Source organism: Talpa occidentalis, unplaced genomic scaffold (assembly GCF_014898055.3).
Source record: "Talpa occidentalis isolate TD23 unplaced genomic scaffold, MPIMG_talOcc4v2.1 talOcc4.7, whole genome shotgun sequence".
NCBI classification, from domain to species: Eukaryota; Metazoa; Chordata; class Mammalia; order Eulipotyphla; family Talpidae; genus Talpa; species Talpa occidentalis.
In genome coordinates this window covers 52697902-52720511 of record NW_023605083.1, presented here as the reverse complement: position 1 = coordinate 52720511, position 22610 = coordinate 52697902, and the positions used below count along the sequence as shown (strand labels likewise).

General features: G+C 49.8%; 1 protein-coding gene across 1 annotated transcript in view; it reads left to right on the top strand.

Moving 5' to 3' along the window:
• The window catches only part of SHB (SH2 domain containing adaptor protein B), a 135458-nt gene that overhangs the window by 31717 nt on the left and 81131 nt on the right, over positions 1–22610 (top strand). Inside the window, exon 2 of the mRNA XM_037494646.2 lies at positions 15868–15988. Within this exon, the coding sequence (XP_037350543.1) occupies positions 15868–15988 (121 nt within the window). The remainder of the gene's footprint in view (positions 1–15867; positions 15989–22610) is intronic.

The following is a 22610-nucleotide window of genomic DNA, read 5'->3' as shown; positions in this document are numbered from 1 at the left end:
GTTGTGGGAGGAGGCCTGAGCTTAGCTTAGGCTGAGCCCTCCCTGCCCCGGTGACCCAGATCCTACCCTGGAACCTCCAGTGGAGGTGCTGAGCTCACACCTGCCTCCCACCTGCACGTTTTGTGGGGAAATGAGCCAGTTGTACTGCAGAGCAGCATCCTTTGGGCCTTAAAGGTGGGAAGGCTTGGGGGCTCCTTGTGGAAGTGAGAGAGAGGGCTGCACTGCTATACTTGGACCAACCCTTCAACACGGGCTCCCCTATCTTCTGTCTTTTGCTTTCAGTACCATAAAAATCCAGGAGGAACTTAGTTTCCAGCGGCAAAGATTGATCCCTGCTGCTCCTGCTGGCCAAGTGCACAGCCAGGTTCTGCCTGGAGATCTCTGTGACAGGGAGCTCACTACCTTCCCTGTTCTATTTTACACAGCTCCATCTGATTAAACATCTTAAAATTAAGTTGAAGTCTTTTCTGATTAGCCTAAATTCTGTCCTCTCTGACCCCACAGAACAGATCTGCATTCTGTTCCTGGCACTAATCATCCACCCCATGCCGTACACATGCCTCCTGAATCTTCTCTAGAACATAACCTACTTCTTGCTTTCTTTCAGTGTGACTCATAAAACATGGAGTTTAGGCTCTTTATCATCCTGGTGGCAACTCTAATTAAAGTGCAGGGCCAGAACTGAAGGTGATTCTCCAGAGGCTCTTGAATTTGAGCAGATTGGAGGAAGGCCATCTCCTCCCTGCTGGTGGAAGTCATAAAGCCACAGAACTGTTGACACATCCTGTGGGCAGGCTGGCTTTGGGGCAGTTGTGTTGGACCATGTGAGCATAGCATCGCTTTTAATAAACATCCCAGGCAATTGAGACCCTGGGTTCTTGCATACCTGTATCAAGTCATGACATAGCTTCTCCCTCCTGATCACCTGCAGCTGGCTTTGTGGGGCACTAATAGACTCTCCAGAGGACTCTGTCCCTTCCTAGACTCCCCGTCCCCCACTACCCCCCCGCATAAAAGGCATGCACCCTCACCTGGCAGATGGGAAGTATGGTTGTGAGAGAGCACTGTGGACCCTGGGTTTATGATGTGGTTGGGCCAGGAACAAGGTTAATATTTTTAATGGCGAAGGGTGAGCCCCATTATTACCTCAGCTCATTAATCAATGGAGGAACCCGTTTTACCTGTTAGGTGCCCTTGGTGTGGGGAGTTCATGAATGGGAATCCAATTTTCTCTTTAAAACCCAAGCTACCTCTCCCCTTCTTAAATCCAGGAGGCGGTTCTGGAGAGGGTGTCGGTATTTTACAGCAGAATCTTCTGGGGTGGAATAGGCTCTGGGCCGCCATTGAGGGCCCTCCCTGCCTTACTCACCAAGCAAATTCACCTGGCCAGGGGCGCGGGACAGGCAGCAGGAGCTGGGCAGCCTGCCCGAGCCAGTTCATAAGCCCAAGACACCAGGGCCACAGCCACTCGTTATGGACCCAGGATGGGTCCACCTGTGTAGACCTGTCACCCACAGGTTGGAGGGATGGACTGGATGAAAATGGGAGCAAGGGAGTGGTAGCCAGACCAGTCAGATAGACCCAGATTCAGCCCTTTCAAAAAGGCTGGTCAGCTGGGGTTTGAGTGTCTCCAGGGAGTATGTTCTTTTGTGGTATGTTGGTTGACAGGATACCCCCTCCGCATTAGGTTGCCCAAATCACCTGGGTTATCCCATAGAAGCAGGCCTTTATGGGGTACCATCAAAGTGATGAGGTGTTTGCTTTTATCTTAGGAGTTGTTCCTCAGTGCTCTATCACAACTGCCTCTGGGCGGTGAGGGCTCCTAGGGATTTCAAGCTGGTCCCCCCTCCGAACTCGGGGCCTCTTCCTCTCCACAGAGGAAAGGGAACATCTCCCATTCCTCTGGCCTTAACTGTAGGTGTTGGTACTTGTTTGTTTTTTTTCTTTTCTTTGAGTCCAGCTGAGCTTACCCTAGCAAGATGAAAAATGAACCAATTCTTTCATAGTGTTCCCTCTCGCTTTACAGTGAGAACAGTGAGACTTACTTGACACTCATCTCTGAAAATAACAATAACTTGCCGTGTGCTGGATGCTGTCCAAGTATTAACTCTAGTTAATGAAGCAGGGGCCGACATTCAGGTTCACCTTGCAGCTCTCAGTCCCCTCCTGTGCTCGGTGAGGCTTCCATGCGCAGGGGCTTGGGGGTAGGGACAGGGCCCTGGGCCTCTCCACTGCTTCTCAGGGGCTGTGGACATTGGAACAGCATTGGGGCTCATTCCCTCTAGCATAAGAACACTGCCTGCTGTGTGCGGCGCTGCTTTTGGTGCTGGGCTGGGGGAGGAGGAGGAGGCAGGAATCCCCAGGCCAAAGGATGAGGCCAGTAGAGGAGGGAAGGAGGTAGTTGCCAGAAGCCGTGCACATACACAAGAGCCATGCTGCAGGCGGAAGTGACTGCTTCCCCAGGTGTGGCCTGGGCAGGTTGCAGGTGTGTTCCAGTTACAGGGCAGCTGAGGAAGAGGAAGGGAGACTTCCAGCACCCAGCTGACTAAGGGAGTGTCAGGGCTGGCCCTTGCCTGGGGTTGGCACAGCCGAGCCAAATTGGCAGTGCTTCCCCTTCTTCCTTTCAAGCTCCCTTCAGAGATTTCCTCTTGCTGTCGGGAAGGATCCCAAGGTATTAGGAACTGTATACAGCTGGCCATGGGTGGCATAGAAGAAGCAGATTTGGGCCAGAGGCTGATCCAGGTTGAAACCTACACTGCCTTGTGTAAATTACTGAACCTTGGGGAAATTACTAAACCTCTCTGAACTTCAGTGTTCTCATCTGAAAATGAAGAATTTGGGAGATGAGATAAAACACTGCATAGCAGTGGTCAGGTGCCTGGCACATAATAGGCACTCCTTTCGTCGTCAGTGTCCACTCTCAGGCTGTCGGAGGGTCTGCTGTAAGGTTCTCAGGTCCTGGCACCACATCTCCCTAGTCTCCAGAAGTCAGTCCCTGTGAGTCCTGTCTGGCAGGGTTGTGTGGAGGAAGGAAGCAGTGGAGAGCTGGGGATGTCTTGTGACAGCCGCCTTATCAGCAAGGGGCCAATCACTTGATTTACACAGCAGCAGCAGATCAAAGTTTGCTCTTTTGAAATTGATAAGTCTGGGATTCCGTTCAAGATACCTTTGCCTCCGTTTAAGGACAGAATGTTTCCGGTGGCAACTGATTTATGACCTTCCATTTGGAAGGGGATTTTACACTGTGCATTAATAAATAAGGGCCATTACATGCCTGATTCATGAGGCTGCTGTCAAGTGCTTTGTTGGTGTTTCATAGAGACAGGTCCTCAGTGGTGATCCAGAATGTGCCCTTGGACTGTGAGGGAACCTGGAACAGGAGGGATGAGCTGCTGGTGGTGCCCTTCAGAGTTGGACGTATATCAGACCATTGAAAACCAAAGGCGGCTTGATTTTTTTTTTTTTTTTAATAATGTTGTCCCGCCCATGCAGTCCAGTGCTTTCCTTCAAAGCATAACAATTGCCATTAAAATTAGAAAAATGAAAAGTTAGGGAGTATTTTTTGAAGCTAGATTTGTTAAGGGCTGTGCTTCTTTAATTCTTGATTTTCTGTTTGTTATTGTTCTCTGTAAAATATTGGTGAGGACAATGGCAGGGGTTTCCTTTTGCTTTTGTGGTCTACGAAATCCAGACTTCCGGCCCCAAGGACCCACTTTACCCTTTCCATTTTACAGATGGGGAAACTGAGGTACAGACAGAGAGTGTGACTTGGCTGATGGTGCCCAGCTGGAGAAAAGAGAGGATTCGAGCTTAAGTCCTAAACCCTCCATGGTAACTTCTGGATGTGGAGGACCAGCAGGATCGGCTACATAATTTGTCGGCCCAAATCAGTGCAGAATAAGAATGTACAGGGACCCTTATTTAGATACTACGAATACCATCTTGGTGGTGACAACAGAGCATTGAACCAAGGTCAGGAGCCTCTGTGACTGCACAGACCATACATCCATGAAGCTGACTTGGGCACCATAAATGTCAGAATTGGTGAAGCCTGGAACTCCCTTTCTCCACTTAGAGCATTTCCTCTGTTCTTCATGGTCCTCTGTAAGGAAGCTTGAGTTAGAGTAAGAAGCCAGAGGGTAAGACCTCTCATAACCTGTAGAAAGTGGGCAAGGCAGATGGTGTTCATCTGGGCTTGTTCTGCTCTCTCCCTGCAGAGGTGTTTGCTCTGATGGTCGTGTATCTCAGGGGAGGGAGACTGCACATCTTTGAGAACCAGTGGGCCTGGTGTCACCTGTCGCAGTGGCCCAGGTTAGGCCTCCCTTTTGCTCTCTAAAGGGAGAAGTAGCTGGTGGAAGAGCCTGGACTGGGCAGATAAAAGGGCTGATGTAACTGGCCAGGGTTCACTGGCCATGGCTGCCGGTCAGTGCCCTCACTGGACTTTGCTTCCCTGATTTTTTTTGGTTTGGGGCAGACTACAGCCCTTTTGCCCCTGCCCACTGGCTATGGTAGAGTGTACACATCTGACTTTATAGCGTATCTGGAAGAAACAAACCAAGCTCCATGTCCTCTTGCGTTCGTGGATCTTTGTGTCCAGGGGCAGGTGCATAGGCTAGGTGTGCACACATTCCTCATTTTCCCAGTAAAGGTGGGGAAGCGCCAGCTAAGAGAAGGTTCAACATGCTGAGAACCCCACAGCTGGTGAGAAGACAGAAGACACTGAAGCTTGGTCTCTGAATCCAGCAGCACCCTGTATATCCCCAACTGCCCTTGCTCCTGCCCAGCATACCTTGCTGGCCCTACTGTGTACCAGGGCTGGGTACAGAAGAGAGGGAAACAGCTCTGGAATCTGCCTCCCAGATGCAGCAAAGCAGCAGGCCTACCCGTGGCTATGATTCAGGACAGGGAATGAAGGAGCTTCCCTATACACTTACTCCTCACTTGGCTTATGCTGGCTGAGTTGCTCCCACCCTTAACTGGCTGTCCTCCCCAGGGAGGTGAACCAGTGGACAGGGTCCTCCCCAATGGGGCTGAAAGCTCCATGAGGGCAGGGGAACAGGCCTGTGTTTGCTCACCTCTGCATCAGAACTGACACCTAAACACACGGTAAGTGTGACCACGCCACAGACGTCATTACAGACAGATGTGACAGTGCAAGCTCTGTCCCTACTCATTTCCTGTACATTAGAAGGTGCTGAGAACATAAGAGAAAAAATGCTTTGGGGTTCAGGGAAAGTTTCTTAACCCAGAGTTAATAGAGTCTGGTTGCTGGAGGATTTGAGCAGTATTTTAAAAAACGAAGGTGAAGGTTGGAATTGGGCTTTTTGTGGTGAACAGGATGTAGTATATACAGACGTTGATTTATAATGATGGATTCCTGAAGCCTGTATAAAATTATATTACAATGTTACTTCAATAAAAAAAAATTTAAAAAGTAAAATAAAAAGTGAATCAACATTTATTAAGCACCTGCTATTAAACTGAATCTAATGGGCAACCCTCAAATATGATGGTGATAATTATGGCCAATGCTGCGTGGCCTCATTAAACAGTCAGTGACTTTGGGGGAAGGCAGCAGTTCAGTGCTGCTTGTGTCTGAAAGATGTTCCGGTTTGTTTCCAGCTCCCTTGTTGGAAACGTGCATGAATCATCCTAATGGACCCCATTTGGAGAGAAACGACCCTTCACTTAGTATGGGTCCTGTGACACCGTTGCTGGTGATTAAAATGTGCTGAGCCCTGGTCATATGGGCTGCACCAGGCCTGAGCTCCTTTTCTTCAAACAGCCCTGAGCACAGCCTGCGGGAGTACTCACTGGCAGGAGAGACCGCCTGGCTGTCCCTGGTCCTGCATGAGGCACCGGTGTCTGGATTTTAAAGGCTCTGTAGCCCTCAGGAAAGGCCTTTAGCTTCAAGGCTTTGTCATTTTGCTTTACATACTTTTCCTGTGAGCACATAGAGGAGTTGTTTTTACTGTACAGAGCCTCTGTTACCGTGAGAAAGCCTCACAGGTATTCCCCATTCTTTCTTGGGACAGGAGCAGTGACTGGGCCATCCTATCAGGCATAGAAAAATGACTCAAATTCAGCTGTGTGCAACCCGTTTTGAAGCCGGCAGGCTATACACACATAGGTCACCAGATGTCTTGGGTTCTCCTGTGCTTGGGATATGGTGGGAATCCAGTTTTGTCACCCTGCTCATGAGAGTTCTGTTACTGGATACCCAGGTGGCCTCTGCAAGACCCTTCCCCTCTCCAGCCTCGGTTTCCACCTCCAGAGGAAGAGGGATTCCTTCCTCAGGCTGCCAAAGGAGTTAAGCTGAGAGGGGTTGAGAAGATAATCACACCTGACATTTTATTGAGCACTTGCTGTGGGCCAGGACTCCTTTCAAGCAACCACTAATATTGGCTCATTCAGTCCTCACCCTGTTGTCATTTTATGAATGAGGAAGCTGAGGCATAGAGCAGTAAATGAGTTGCGGAGCCCTCTGGCGCCCGTGTCCCTGCCCCGATGATACATTCTCTTACCCTTTTAGTTCTGACTGCCCTGAAAGGGAAAAAAGAAGAAAATCTTCACCCAGGTCTGGCCTTAAGAGCATTTTATAAGCAGTGGCTCCAAGCCCCAGGAGGAGCACTTGTTCCCCTTGAGCAGAAAGAAGCTTGGGAGAAAGAACCCTTTGGGAAGGTGGGAGAAGTTGAAGGGCTTGCAGGAGAGCTAAGGGAGGCCCAGGAGGGACCCCCTTATACACCAAGCCTGGCTTGTGGCCTGCCTCCCACAGGGACCTGTCTGCAGGAATAAGTGGTGGTCCTTGTGAGAGGCACTTAACAGCAAGTTTTTTCTGGTGGGTGGTTGTGGTGGGTATGCCCTGGAAATTGAGATCATCTGCCATGCAGGTGTTACACAAACAGTGGGAACCAAGGAGTTAAGAAATTTGGGTCTGGTTACCTGCTTCTGGATCTTTACTGCCTTCAGGACCTCCTCTCCCCCCATGGGTTCATAGCTTCAGACTATAGATAGCTCTGCTCGGTGAGGTTTCAGGTGAAATTTCCTTTGTGCAAGTCACATATGTATAAGTTGGAAAATCATTGGACTAGACTGCAACCCTCTGTACTAGAACATCTCCCAAAGCCCTTACAGCTCTAACCTCAAGTATAAAGACTCTGCAGACTCCTGGTTCTTCTATCTTCGGGAGGGACACATTGAATTCTCACTGTCCATAGGCCCTGATTGAAAGCAGTTAAGAAATTCTAGGATTGAGCTATTTCTGAGTTCAAAATAGAACCTCCCACTGCTTGAGAGATGCTGAAAAGCCGGTTCTTACCACTTAACAGCAAGGTTTTGGGGTAAACAGGGCCGGGCTGGGCTCCACTCCAGCGGCCTCCCACCCAGGACCCACCGCCTTCTCCACAGGGGTTCATCTGAAGGAAGGTGTGAGAGAGAGGGAGAAAGAGAGGGGCGGGCTGGGAGAGAGGCCGAGCAAGCAGGACCTGAGGAGCTGACAGAGGCTGTAATTTGGAATGCATTTTTCCTAACAAGTTGGAGCCTGCAGGTGTCTAGGCAAGCAGCTGTGGCGTGGGAGGGGCAGGACTGGAAAGACCAGTGGAGACCACTTGAAACACCCCTTGCCTCCTGACAATCGGGGCAGGGAACTAGCTGGTCTGTTGCATTCTCTGTGGCTCCCACGTTTCGCACAAAGAGATGAAGGCAGACAGGCTGCCCGAGGAAGAAGCTGGAGCAGTGGTGATCATCCCAAATGACTGAAGGGTGAGGTCGTGAGCTCCCCGCAACCGGAGGTTTCGGGGGCAGAGCAGTTGACCTCCATGTGTGAAAGAGGCACCTTAGAACTTTGAGGTGTCTGCGTGGCTGCATCAGACCTTAGCGTTAGGGATCGACAGTCCTAGGTGGGTGTGGAGAAGTGCCCGCCCCTCCAACTGATTTCCAGGAGTACGACTGAAGTTGTGAATGTAGCTAATTAATCTTCCCTAAATGAATTTCCTTACCGGGTCAAAAATGATTTATTGCTGTATCTGTAAGGAGAGTTGGTCTGTGATGGTCAAAGTTAAGGCCAGGTAGAAACGAACAGGGGATGTTTGTTCATGTCTCGGCGTGGGGCATCCCCTCAGCCCCCGTGTGGGGTCACAACTTGGTTCTATGGGCCCCTCTGAACCAGCACATGGGCCTGAGACACACTTCTCCCTCGCAGCCCACAGGCCACTTGGCTGAGGGTCCCCTCAGGTTCTCCACCTCTTGGCCAGGTGCCCTGATTAGGAGGGGCATCCTACTCAAAGCAGAAAAAGGGGGAAAAGGATCATTCACAAGCATTCTTGTTTTTGTGGTTGAAAAATATGACAGCTGTTGTCAGGCCTAATTGCAGCCAATTTTCCCTGTGTAATCACTGGGGCCTTAACTTGGGGTTTTGTCTTTGTCTCATCTTCCCCACTGGCTTTTCAGCTTCTCGTGGACAGAGACCACAGCACCTGGCTCGATTCTGAGCACCCAGCAGGTGCCACCATAGCCTTTTCTTTATAAACTATTGACTCGTCCCTAAGTCATCTCATTGTTGACTGCTCACAGTATTCTTGTGAAGCCGAGAAACAATTTTGCCCCAGAGATGAAGCAGGTTGCCCAGAGTTACCCAGCCCAGGTGTAGTAAAACCAGCTCCGAGCGCCACTTCCCTACACCGTCCCTGGCTGGCTGTGTCCTTTCTGCTCTCTGTATTTGCACCGCTCCTGGCAGCTGCTGCAGCCCAGCGGCCACTGGCCAGCCTTGAGGCTTTGAAAACCTGGCCTGCCTTGGTCACACTGGAGGTTCTGCAAATGCCCACCCACCTAAGCATTCCTGAAAGCAGAGTTCTGCCGTGAGGCTGCTGACTGGGCTCAGGAGACAACACAGGCAGGCAGCTGACTTCCATCCAAGGCAGATGCCCACCTCATACCTTCTGCTCTGACTCCCTAACACCAAGTTCCCCTGCTCCCGGGCAGCAGGTCCCTTCTTTGTGAGATGCTGTTCCTGACTCACTCAACTGGCTTCTAGGTAGTTGCTGTGTCTGTGCAGAACATCTGCCTATTAGTCTCTTCCCCAGGCAGACCCCATGTCATTTAAAGCCCTCTCCTGAACCCCCAACCCCTGTTTCCTGAGTGCCCCTCTCTTGGTCAGCATAGCAACATAGTCTCTGTGCTAGGCCTCGCTGTGGGGTCCACAGGAGGGCGAGGACTCCAGCCTGCCCTGCCGCTTGATGGGGGACAGTGGCATGCAGACGCCTGGCCGCTACTGCTGCTACTACTGCCCCCCACACCCTTGGCTAATCCTCAGGGACCCTCTCCTGACCCCCAGAATAAGGAAGAGGGCTGGGTTACCTCTGCTCCAGAGGGCTGTGTGGTTCCTGGGTCTTAAGCTATCGAGCACCCCTGGCTGTCCTCATCTCACAGTGCCCCCTGCACAGTGGAATGACAGGCTAGTCACAACCAGGTGACCCTCTGCATCATGTTGTTGCCCCCCACTCCCTCTTCATAGAAAGCAGTTCTCTGGCCCTCAGTGTGGCCTCCAGAATACTTGACCGTCTTGGGGAAGACTGACTGAGGCAGGGAGCTATTGACCAGAGGGACTTAAGCCATATTTCTGGAGGGCAGACCCTTGTGCTCATTCCCTTCTTCCCGTTCTGGCAAAGTAGTCTCTGGGAGGAGCAAGAGAGAACTGAGAATGTGTTTGGGGCTAGGGTCCCCAGGTGAATAATGCCTGCCAGGTAATAGACAGGCATAGAGCCAGCGCCTCTTAGTCCAGCCCCCACCTCCTCGCTATGGAAAAGAGAGTGCATATGTCTCATCTTGCCTGTTCTTGAAAGTGACTTGAATGCAGGGGGCTTAACCTGAGCACAGGGTCTTTCTGAGATATGCCCAATGCTCTGAGTGTATACAAATGTGGGAGGAGCCACAACCTCCTCAATTATCAGATTCCTTAAGAGATTGAGGTCCCCAAAACTGCCATGAAAACTAATTGTACATCTTAATGGCAAATTGACAAGGAAATGGTTAGACTGGGACCACATAGAACATTCCCCATGTGTAGCTTGCTTTGGGGTAGAGCACAAAGAAATCATAGGCCTGGAAAGGACCCAGGATGACATGGGGTGCCGCCTTCACTTTCCTGGGAGAGGAGAGCAGCACAAAATGGGAGACTTGTATTGCCTCATTCAGCAGGTGGTTGAGCTGGGGCAGCCCTGACACTGCCTGTTCCCACAAACAGCAGAGCATGTGGGAAGCTCATAGGAGGTGCCTGTGGTGGGCCATTGGGGGACAGTATGGGTTACCCACCCCTGGAAGGCGGCAGCTGCTCTGTCTCTTATCCCTCCCTTGTAGCCGGTTTGAGTGATGTTAGCAGGGATGCCCCTTGCATATCAGCAGTGACTGTTCTCAGTGGTCCTTTCAACCCTTTGGTAGAGCCAGGCGTTCATCCTGGAGAGCTGCCAAGGGCCTGGTGAACTTGTCCTGGAAGGGTCTCTGCTCTTGAACTGAGAGCCTTGCCCATCCTCAGAAACCAAGACCGTTGTCAGGCCTGGCTCCCCTTGTGGGGTAGGGCAGGGTCTTGCCTGCAGAGCCCTGCACAGGCCTTGTTGCTCAATCTGGGGCCAACCCTCAGGATTGCACGGAGGATGCCATTAGCTCCGCGTCTTAAGTTCTGGAGATGGTCCAAGACATGTTGGGTCATCTCTTCTTTCAGTTGACCCCCAGGGAAGAAAGCAAGAGAGCTGCATTTACATAGGCCTCTTGCTTCACTTTAATGAACAGGGCTGAGAAATACCTGGGAAAAGTGAAATTCCAGAGAAATATCTGGAGGCTTAGCTTTAGCCTGGTGGCGGAGGGGCTGGCTCTAGCTTCCTGTTTCCCAAACTTTTCTGATAAGAATCACCTGGGTTGCTTATTAAATAGAGTATTTGGGGCTAGGAACCGGTCTCTTTTGAACAGGCGTTCCAGGCCATTCCTGTCTTCAGGAAAGTTTGGGAAACAGTTTTATCTATCTACTCTCTATGAAGAGAGCATTTAAAAAGTTTGCATATATTAACTGGTCCAACCACTATGGAGAGCTGTGTGGAGATTTCTTGACCTACTAAACATAGAGCTTCCATATGATCCAGCAATTCCACTCCTAGGTATTTACCCAAAGGACACAGAAACAGTAATTCCAAAGGGCACCTGCACCCCTATGTTTATAGCAGCACTGTTTACAATAGCTAAGCTATGGAAACAACCCAAATGCCCAAAAATACATGACTGGATCAAGAAGATGTGGTACATGTACACCATGGAATATTACTCAGCAATCAAAAAAGATAAACACATGCAGTTTGCAGCAACATGGATGGAGCTGGAAGGGATCATGCTCAGCGAAATAAGTCAGAAAGAAAAAGAAAAATATTGGATGGTCTCATAGTAGGAATTTAGAAAGCCTAAATAAGGGACCAGAAAAAAGACTAATTAATACAAAGTAAAAATCAAAATCAACAAGCAACTATGGACCAGAGACACACTGCGAGGGGTGGGGAGGTGGGGCAGGGAAGCATTAGGGTCAAAATAAGGGGGGGTGGGAATTGTATGGGGAATATAACCAAAATGAAAATGCATACATTGTGCAAAAATGAAAAATGATGTAAGAATTATATAAAATAAAATATTAAAATAAGAATAAAAATAAATTAAAAGTTTGCATATACTAATAACTTTTTCAAAAAATGTGGTAATATTACAGACAGATCTTCTTAGATTTCTTCTAATCACCCAATCCCAGTCCCTCCTCCGGGGCTCAGTTTGGGATGCATATTTCCTTTTCTTTACATAGAAATACAGGTTTGTTTTGTTTTTCATAAATTGGTGTCATGTTGTATTCGTCATTCTACAACTCACTCTCCATTCAAGACTATGTCATAGAGAACAATATTAGCACAGCTAGAGCGTTTGCCTTCCTTTTTCAATCTGCTGTATAATATTCCGCAGTGTAGAATCGGCACTATTTATTTAGCAGTTCCCCAGCTGACAGATATAGCAGTTGAGCACAGTTTTCATTACTGCTTGGCTAATGAGCATCTTTGCCCATGTTTCCAGGTGCACATTTGGGAATAAACACTGAGAAGTGAAAGTGCTGCTTCAATCCCTGTACATGTTTTGATTCTAAGAGATTCTGTCAAAAGTTGTCCTACAAAGTGACTACCAGTTTACCTTTGCACCGAGAGGTTGTGGAGAGGACCCAGTTCCCCACACAGGTGCAGCCACCTCTTGGAAGCCCTGGTACTCTCACTGGTGCCTGTGGAAGTGTGACTGGGTGGGACATGCCTCGCTCCAGTACTTTCCTTCAGGGTGAACAGGAAGACTACTTCCTATCACAAAGCTAAATCCCCAAGATAAAAATACCCAGGCCTGGGACTGTTGGAAGGGAGGGACTGAGTTCCACCCAGCAGAGTGTGTGTATCAGAAAGGAGCCATGTGGAGCCAACTCCCACCCCCTAGCCAGCTCCTAGTCCTTGTCAGAGAATCAGTGGGCGTGGTGGAATGCTAGAACCCTCTGGGCTGCAGTGGGTCATGTGCAAATCAAGGGGAAGGTGGAGCAGGTCTCCCAGAGTCCCCCAGTTTTGCTGCTTTTTGAGTGTGAAAGTCCTTTAGGGATCCTTGACTGACCTGGGTTCTTTAGTTTTGCTCAAAAGCAAAAAAAGCTGTGTGTGGGTGTTAACCTCCCCCTTTCCTGGGGACCACCCTATTACATGGGGTTTAGCCACAGCTGGGCTCCTTTTGCAGAGATGAGCCAGTGCACATCTATCCCAGGAGGCCAGGAAAGAAAAGGTGCCTTCTGGGTAGCCTGCTGGGTCGGCTGCCACCCTACAGCGCCACCGTCCCTTCCCCCCATTGGATGCTGCTCAAATCTGTGGTGAAGTGGTAGGACCGCCGGGGTTCCTCTCACATCTGCACCTCCCTTCCTGACTATGAGCAGGCCACATGAAGGGGTCCCGTGCCCTGTCAAGTCTTAGCCAATCCAAAGTGAGAATCGAGGAACGCTTGTGTGGCAAGTGGACTGCAGAGCAGTCCCACATGGCTCCCTTTGGGTCTGATTGTTCAATTAGATTTGAGGAACTTATCCGCTAACTGAACCATTTTAAACCCAAGCAGAAGCAACTCCAGCAGGAATACAAGCCCACATCTGCGGATACGCATTTCCTTTCTTTTAACTCAGAAAAGCCACTCAAAACCCCCTCCCCTTGGCCTGCTCAACTGGGCGACTTGGACAGTGGTCGCACTGCCCAGTGCTTGTGGCTGGGCCCATGGCACTTTGCAGGGTGCTCGGTTAACTGCCCACTCAACTCTCCTGACACCTGGTTAAATTTTTACTCCTAAAACTAGGACGTGATTTTGCAAAAGGTCAGACAGCTCAGTGAGTGTTTGCTGAGTTTCAGGTTGCTCAAACCTCAAATTCCCTCCCCTCCATCAACCTCACTTTGAAGTTTGAAAGCAAATTGATTAAATATACATTTTAGGAACCTTCCGATTTGCTTCTTAAACTAACAGAATCTAAACTTTTTTTTTAAACGGAAGGATTTTCAACTGTCAGCAGGTATAACTGGAACCATATGTCAGCAGAGACCAGAGGCTTTTCCTGGTTTTAGGATTTGTAAATTCTTATTGAAACGGAAGTAAGCAGGGCAGGCAGTTGGGGACCCGTGACAGCCCGAGCTCAGATCTCATTTTAATTAGAAAATACAGATAGCGCCTGCTGAATCGAAGCCCTCCCAGAGCTCCCGTCCCAGGGCGAACAAAGATTTGGTTTATATCCTGCAAGCCTCCGTGTTTGCAAATTACTGAGCACTTCAGAGAGGAGCTGGAATGTTGATTTCTAGATTATGGAGCCTGCAGCCCTTCTCCCTTCCTGCCCCCGCCCCACAACAAAACTGCCCCCCCCCCATGATTTTTTGGGAAATATATTCGCTCCCTTCCACACTGCAAAATAAATAGGAGATGCTGGTGTTGAGAAAAGACAGTAATGAAGGCCAGGACGAGAGCAATGAGATTAGATGTCATCCACAGCAGGTTCATCATTTTCTCCATTTGGACTTCTATTCCCTTGAACTCTCAGACATAAAACCTTACACCAGATCGCAGCGTCTGAGCTTTTCTGTTTGACAGTGGTTCACGTGTATAATTTTCTCCCTAATGCGTTCTGCAAATGGTAGAGTAGAACTATCAAATGAAAGACATCTCCAGGCCCAGCTCTCCCCCACCCCCCATCTTCTCCCTGCCTGGTGTCATTTGAGCTCAGTGAGTCTCAAGAAAGGCCACGATTACAATGTCAGCATCTGGTAGCACCCCCGCTGGGATTCAGATCCTGCCCTTGGAGGCTGTGAAGGCGGCAGGCAGTGGTGGGCTGGGCGCATGCTCGGATGATGGGCACCCACCTTGGGTTGTTCAGTGATAGGCTTGCTCTTGTTTTGGGGAGCAGTGTTGTGTGTTCTGTCCCTCCCACCTTGCCCCTGCCACCCCACCCCCTGTCACACGCCGGTGGCAGGACTGCTGCCTCTCTGGGGACATCACATTCCCAGCAGCAGCTTCAGGTCACTCACTAACCCAGCCAGGCTGCTGCCACAAGCGTCCATTTACCAGGCAGACAAAGGGGGGATTTTCCCTTCCCCTGGGTTTATAGGCCCCTCAAATGCCTTACATTCCAGGAGCTGGGGGAAAGAGAGGAGGCTCCTGTGGTTTCTAATTAAACCCACAATTTAAATAACAATTCCTGTAACCCCAAGGGTTGAGGGAAATGCTAACTTGCCCCTGCCCGGGAGAAGCAGGTGGGTGGCCTGGCTAGGAGGCTACAAATTCGCCCTTTGCCTGATGTGTGGCCCAAAGGACAGAGAATGTCCCTGGACTTTGTGGTAGAGCTAAGGTGCGCAGAAGGGGAGCAGGTTCCTGCATTTCCCTTCTGGTAAATGCACCCTTCTTGAAGGTTAGGAAGAAGTGCCATGTTTAGTCAACCTCCTGGAAGTTTCACCCTCTCCGGGGAAAACGTATAATTTGTCTCTAAAGTGTTGGAAATCCCAGATTCCAACAACCCTCCCTATCCTTGCAGCCACCTCCAGGCAACTCGCTCTCTGTTTATTGTGGAACTTCTCTCTTGGCAGAGGATGGGGCTATTTTCTGGAATAGAGACAAGTGAGGGAGTCAGGAAGGACCCGAGAGGCAGAAGATCTGGCAGACTGTCTGGTTGAGCCCCAGTCCTCTGTGGACCCATTTCTCTGTTGAAGAGGCCCTTTCTGACCTGAGCCGCCTTTGTGTTCTCCTTGGGCCTGTCTGGAGCCCCAGTCATCTTTGCAGTGCGTTGATCTCACCGAATTGTTGTCTGATTACCCAAGGCATGGTTGTGTTCCAGATTGGGGGAAAATGGGAGGCTGAACATAATTATCTCTAGACAAGCTCTTCTATGCCTCAGCCAGCTCCTGGAGCATGTCAGCATTTCTAGGCTTTCTGCAACCTCCTTTCCAACTTTCTTCCATTTCTGTTCCATTAAATTGAGCAGCTCACATATCCCAAAGACACCCTCTGGGTTCTTGCCTCAGCATCTCCACCTGGGTGTCCTGTTCTCACTTCATTGTGTCCGGAGTGGCCAAGCTACACGCAGGGGCTCAGAGGGCCCTCCCCTGAGTATGGTCCCTTTGTTGCCCCTATAAGAATCGGTGCTCCCTGAGGGCAGGTGCCAGCTCTGCTTCCTGCCTCCTCCTCCTCCACCTTGCTCACCTAGCACAAGCTCAGTTTGTTTGTCAGAGCAAAGCCTGTCTGTGAAGAGAAGTGAGGAAGAAAGCTAAAGGTGGACTCACACCCCCGCCATCTTCCTCCCTGCAGGTGACCATCGCCGATGACTACTCAGATCCCTTTGATGCCAAGAATGATCTCAAGAGCAAATCGGGAAAGGGGGAGAGTGCCGGCTACATGGAGCCCTACGAGGCCCAGAGGATCATGACAGGTAAGCCAAGAGGCTGGCACAGGGTTCCACAACTCAGCCGGGAGGTGGAAATGGCATTCCTGGGCACCCCCCCAGTCAGCCTTAGTGTGGCGGCTAGGGGCAGCACTCTGTTAAATCTTCACCACAGTTGGTGAACTCATGTTTCAGCTACACCAAAGAGAGTCTGGCAGACTCCAATGAACGTCCAGATACCAGGGTACCAGGTACGGTGAACCAAGATGGGGACTAAGGGGTGAATGGGGAGTCGAAGGAGTTCTATCAACAATTTCTGACTGAAGAGGATTTGAGATAGAAAACTTGGAACTTCCTAACGGCCCAGGCAATCCAAGAAGCAGGTTGAGTCACCTTGCTTTCATTACCTATTAGGATGGGTAATCATTAAGGACAAAATCAGCCGTCACTGCATACTCAGATATCTTTGTTTTGGGGCTGGAAGCAGCATAAAGAGCCTTGCTCTTTGCACAGGGCTTTCCTTCTTTGGCTGTCTACCGGGATGACAAAACCTGGACAGAGCAATTGTGTGGGACCCAGAAGAATGTTGATAGGTATACAGTATCTTTGTGACCTCTTTTCACCACAGTAATGCTTGGAACAGCTTTAAGGAGTGAATGGTAATCTTGGACAGACTTCCTGCAAGGGCAGGGTCACTGGGGAGATGATAAATTGCAGAGGGCACCCCTTTTGTGGATCCTCCTGGCTTAGGAGACCTGGTTCAGAGACAAAAGAGCAGCTGTATGGTTGGTGCCCTCTGACCTGGCACCAGGCAGATGGTGTGCTGCAGAGTACAGGAGGGTGGCCAGGAGCAAGCTTGGCGCCCCTCCAAATTTTGAGACCTAGTAAATGTGTGCCTTATATGTCTTGGGTTTGGGGATACAGATGCCGCCTTCTGTGATCCTGTTCTGTGTTTATTCATTTTTAAACTATTGCTTAATTAAAATAGACCAGGCATATAACATCTAGTTTTAGGGGAACAATGATTCAATATTTGTGTAAGTTGTGGAAATGATCACCACAGTAAGACTAATCTGTTACCACACATAGTTACAATTGTGTTTTCTTGTGATGAGAAAGTTTAAGATCTGCTCTCTTAGCATCTTTCAAATATACAATGCAGGATAATTACCCGTAGTCTAGGCCCATGCTGTACATTTTATCTCCAGGAGTTATTTATTTCATAACTGGAAATATATACCTTTGACCCTCTTCACTCATTTCACTGACCTCAGGCCACCCCCGCCTCTGGCAGCCATCAGTCTGTTCTCTGTATCTGTGAGCTTGGTTTGATTTATTACTGGGGTTTTTTGTTTTTGAGTCCACATACAAGTACGATCATACAGTGTTTCTTTTTCTGACTCACTTAGCATAATGTCCTCCATTCATGTTGTGGCAAATGACAAGATTCTGTCTGCACACACACAGGGAGGCACATCCCATGGGCACTTAGGCTGCTTCCATGTCTTCTTACTATTTATTTGGTTTTCATGTCTTTGAGCACTTTCTAGATTCCTCTTGAATTAGAAGAAGGAAGGAAAGAAGCAACATTTACTAAGTACTTAGTGTGTGCTGGGCTTGTGCTGAACTTTAGTTCATAAGACTGTGGTGACCTTGAGGGACAATTGGGTCCAGGCCCTGTCGCATGACCCTCTGCCTCATGTTGCTTTGGAAAGCAGTTTCTTTGGCCATCGATGTGGCCTCCAGAATGCTTGACCATTTTGTGAATGGCTGAGTGAGGCAGGGAGCTATCAACTAGAGGGACCAGAGAGACCAGAGGGACTTAGGCCAGATTTCTGGCCTCATGCTTATTCCCTCTTTCTAATCTGGCAAAGCAGCTTCTGGAATGAGTAAGAAAGAATTGAAAGTCTGTTTAGGACTTTCCTCCCAGGGGAGGCAGCCTGCTGTCCTCCAACTGCTCAGGAAATGGGTCTGCTGGTGGGGTCTGCACTTCATGGCTCTCCCACCACACCCATCACCTCCACCAGGCTGGGTAAAAGGCAGGCTCTGCAGGAGCACCGGGTGGAGTGCAGTTCTTGGGGCAGGCAGTGGAAGCTGTGACCCCTGCAGCTCCAACCAGTCTTGCATTCAGCAGCCATGGGTCCTGGAGTGGTGGTTACAGGAGTGATTTTGGGATACTGGCATATTCAGATGTCAGGACAGCAAAGGATCTTTGGGGTGTGCAACCCCAACAGCCTCATTTACAAATGGGGAAACCGAGGCTAGGGAGAGATGGACTTGCTCATGGCCACCTGGCAAGTTGGTGGCCAGTGTGGGTTGTGCTTTGCAGGCAGTCTTTGGAGTGCAGCACCAAATGAAATGTCTTGTTTGGATTGGGTGCTGGGTTGTCCAGGACAGGAGGAAAGGACGGGCCATCTGAGACTGGTGCCCCTGCCAAACACTATACCAGGCCCTTTGACATGCCCACCTGTTAAACCTCGTGATGTCCCTTCCAAGAAAGTGTTGTTTCATTTTACAGGTGAGGGATAAGTCACCTCCCTGGGATCACACAAGCAGAAGGAGGGGTTTAAGACCTGCATCCACGGAACATGGGGGCAGGGGACTGGTGGGGGCTCAGAAGGGGTGGGTAGAGAACACATTCTGGAAGCCCCAACTCTGGAGCCTCTGCACTGACTGTTGTCTTTGGAACAGAGCCAGAGTTCCTCCTGGGTGTTGCTCTGGAGCTCAGTATTGAGTAGTCATCTCACTGTGTAGAATTCTCCTGTGGGATTTAGACTCTCTCTAAGGCACACCCATGGGGCCAGGTCCAAGGCAGGATGGTTTGAGTTAATTAAGAACTGTTGTGGTCTCGTGCATTCTCTCCATGGAAGACGCATCCTTGTATTTGCAGCTCTGTGCTGTCTTCCTAGTCCCCAGGCTGGGCCCAAATTTACCCACAGTTTTTATTTCTAAGGTAATGGGTGATTAAATGGGATGTTTGCTGGTTATAATGACCTTGGTACAGCTCCCTTTAACTTGGAATTCTTTGAGTGTAACGTCACAGCAGTGACTGATGGCAGGGATGTGGGCTAGGGTGAGCCAGCACCATGTAAATGTTCCAGGAAGCAGCTCATTGAGCTGACGTGAAGCTCCTGAGGGGAGGAGAAAGTGGGAGATAGAGGTTCATGCTGGTGATGACAGTGGAGCTGGGGGTGGGTAGCACAGAAAAAGTTTCATTCAACCTTTTAAGGTGACCTGTTTTAGAGGATAGAACATTTTATGTTCTATCCTAACTTCTAGGAACAAGGCAGGCATCAGCAGTACATAAGAATGATGCTGCGGGGAAGAGCAAGAACTTTGCTGCAGGAAAGAGCGTGCCCTTTCAACCTGAGACAGAGTGTCTCTGCTGGTGCTGGAGGCAAGCAGATCTGGCCTGGCCACTTGCCACCTGCTTGTTCCCTGCACCTCAAGACCCCCCTGCAAAGCAGTAGCTTCAGAACAGGGAGTTAATAGAGTTTTTGGCTGCAAACTCTTGACCTTGGGCAGCACATTGTGTGCTTGTGTTTTTAACCTATCTGTGGAATGCTGGTTCAGAGAAAGCAGCAGCAACAGTGGAGACAGCTGTCAGTTCTCTCACGCTTCTTTACAGCAGTTGATGGTGAGTTCTTGTTGGATCTTCTCCATCACCCTTTGAAATGTAGGTGCCTGCTTTGCCAGTTTAGAAACCGAGTCTCAGGGAGGTTAAGGAACTAGCTCAAGGCAACCCAGTGGTGCTGACAGCCAAAGCCCTGTTATGATCACCACGGAGGACCTCCATCTCTCTCCCTCTATGTACCTCAACTTAACCCTCTCCACACACTCCACTTTGTCACCCACAGCAATTAGTTCTGGAGGTTCAGCTCATACCCCAAGTGCTCATGGATACACGAACCTGCTTTCTTCTCTGATTGCCCTCCTTACCCCAAAAGCAGCTCCAAATGGAGCTGCTTAAAAGCTTAGAAGCTTCGGATTCTGTGGGAATTATTGGAAAAGGCTGTTGACCCAGCTCAAGCTTTCCTTTTTGTAGGAAGGAAAACTGAGGCTAATAATCACCGTCATTCTTTTGAGGTTTTTTTTTTTCTTAATCTGATTCAATCACTAATTAATTGGGAAACTGTCTTACGAATTGTGAGCTCCCTGTCCCTAGAATCCCAGCTGAGGCAGGACAGCCACCGCTGGGAGATGGCATGAAGGTAGTTTAGTTTCAGTGCCCCCTGAGGTCTCCATCACCCTGATCCCAGAGACATGATGATTCACTGTGCTCTGCCTCTTCCTCAGACACCCAGGACCAGCCCCCCAAGGCCAGCGCCTGAGACCTATTCTGAATACACAGGCGAGGATCTGGCTAGGGCTGGAGGCTTCTTTTCTCAGTGCCAGTTCAGCTGATGCCAACTCTTCAGCCTTATTTCGCCTCCTCATCTTGTTTGAGGTCACATTCTGGCCTTTCCAGTGTCATCTGGGCCTCATTTTCCTCGTGTATAAAATGAGAAAAAGAACATTTCTGGGTTTCCTTCCCGCGATAGAGTCTATATAACAGGCGCTCTCCCCACCCACACTGAGTCAATAGGATCGGGCTGCCACCTCCCAAAACCCTGCTTTGCACCCCCTCTGTTACTCTCCCCCTAGTGCACCCTGGCCTTGAGGTCTTGGATGCGTGGAGACCCACTGATAGAATTGGGAGGGTGCTGGGTTCGAATTCAGGCCATTTGGGCATCAGATGTGTCACTGAGGGCCGCAGGGTCCTTGTAAAACGGAACACCAACACTGGGGTGAAAGAACAAGGTTCGCGCATTTGCGTGAGATTGTTCCTGGGAGTCGGGGAGTTGTCCCACGTGGGAGTGAGAGCTGGGTCTGACAGCACAGGGAAGAGCTTGAGCAAAGGCAAGGACATGCAGGAGAGGAGTGTCAGGAGATGAGGCTTTTGATAGGATAATGATAGAAGAATTCATGGGGCAAGAGCTTGTCAAGATTGATTGGATCGTGAATTCCTTGTTAGCCTAAAGGCACAGAATATTTCTCAACTGGAATCCTTGCTCTCTAGGTCTCCAGCCCCAGGGATTCTCAGAGGTGCCCAAGGTGGTGGCGGCAAGATGGTGTTGGGGGAGGGCCTGTGTGCCTAGCCCTGCTCCCAGCACTTTGCACAGTTTAACCCCCGCAAGGAGCCTGTGTAGATACTTCACCCTCCTCATTTTACAGACAAGAGCGCTGAGTTCCAGAAAGGTTAAGGGACAAAACCAGGAAAAGCAGCACCCTCCCTACCATTGCCTCCAGCCCAGACATTCTCACATCCCATCCTGTACTCCCAGAGGGTTCACAGAAATAACTGGATATCATACCTGGAAGTGTTATCATTACTTTGGCCTTCTCTTTAGCTGCGACTCCCCCACCCCTCGACATTCCTTGTAAAATTGTTCCGAGTGTCACCTCACAGGATGAATCATGTAAGCATTAATTGAAAGCATTTTCATATAATTTTTAATATGTAAGCAATTACACATTAAAAAGTCCTTAGCATGTTTTATTATTAAATCAACTTTATGGCATAATAAGAAGAAATTAAAAGAAAGCCATTTCATACAGAGCCCCTCGTCCTGACCTGGCCCTTTTCCTTACTCACAACTTGCCTTCTGCCCTTTTTAACTCCATGTGCCAGAGGCAGGCTCTGTGTGACTCCGAAGGCCAAAATGGACGTTCTTTTGTATCTTCTCCTCCTCTGACACAGGCTCCTCCAGTAGCAGTGTGATTTCTGAGAGAATGGTGATGTGTGCACTGAATTCTTTTTGTTCCAGTTGTGACCTATTTCAGGAGAAAGCAGTCAGGAAATGTGGACTGTTGTTCTGGCTCTGCCCTGGGGTGCTGTGTGATCTGGGACAGGTTGCTTTCCCTCTCTGGGCCTCTGTTTTCCATTCTAGAAAGTCAATTTTGCCTCCTTAGCTGGGTACCGTGAAGATCTGTATAAGCCTTTCAGTTCTTTCTTTGGTCACTTTGGGCTTCCCCAGCTTTGGATTGCACCTCATCCTGTCCTGCCCCACCCACCTCCCCAAGGCACTTAACACAGGTCTTTCCGGATGGTGAGGAAGAACTGGCCCTGGCACCCTCTCCGGAGCAGGCATACTGCCCTCTCTGCTGACAGGACTGGGAGCTGCAGGGCTGTACCCCCTGGACAGTCAGTCTCCAGAGGCCCTTCCTGGATCAACTGCTCTTGAGTTCCAGAAAGAAGGCCCTAAAGGCCAACATGTTCTCTCAGAGAAGAGGCCCTGATTTGTGACTGGGTGTCAGGAAGGCCAATCTGAACACCCTCTCTGAGAGCTCCATTCTCTTGTTCACGATCATCTGCCCCCTGGTTGGAGGCAGCGTGGACTTCCACTATCCTCTGGGTAGTTGGGGAACTAAAGGGTTTTTCTCTCCGGTCCCCTGACTCCAGGTCCTTCCCAGCTCCAGAGTGCCTGTGGACTCTACTCCCAGAACATCTGTGCTCCAGGTTTTTTTACATCTGGCTTGCTTTGCACACCTCTGCTCCCAAACCGTGCCTCTACTCCTTTACTCCCCTCCCATGCAGCTGCCCCTGACCTCCTGAGCCCCTGTGTTCCTCCCTGGTCAGTCCTCTCCCTGAGTCATCGCAGGTCAGTCTGTCGTCATGGTCACAGCTTTC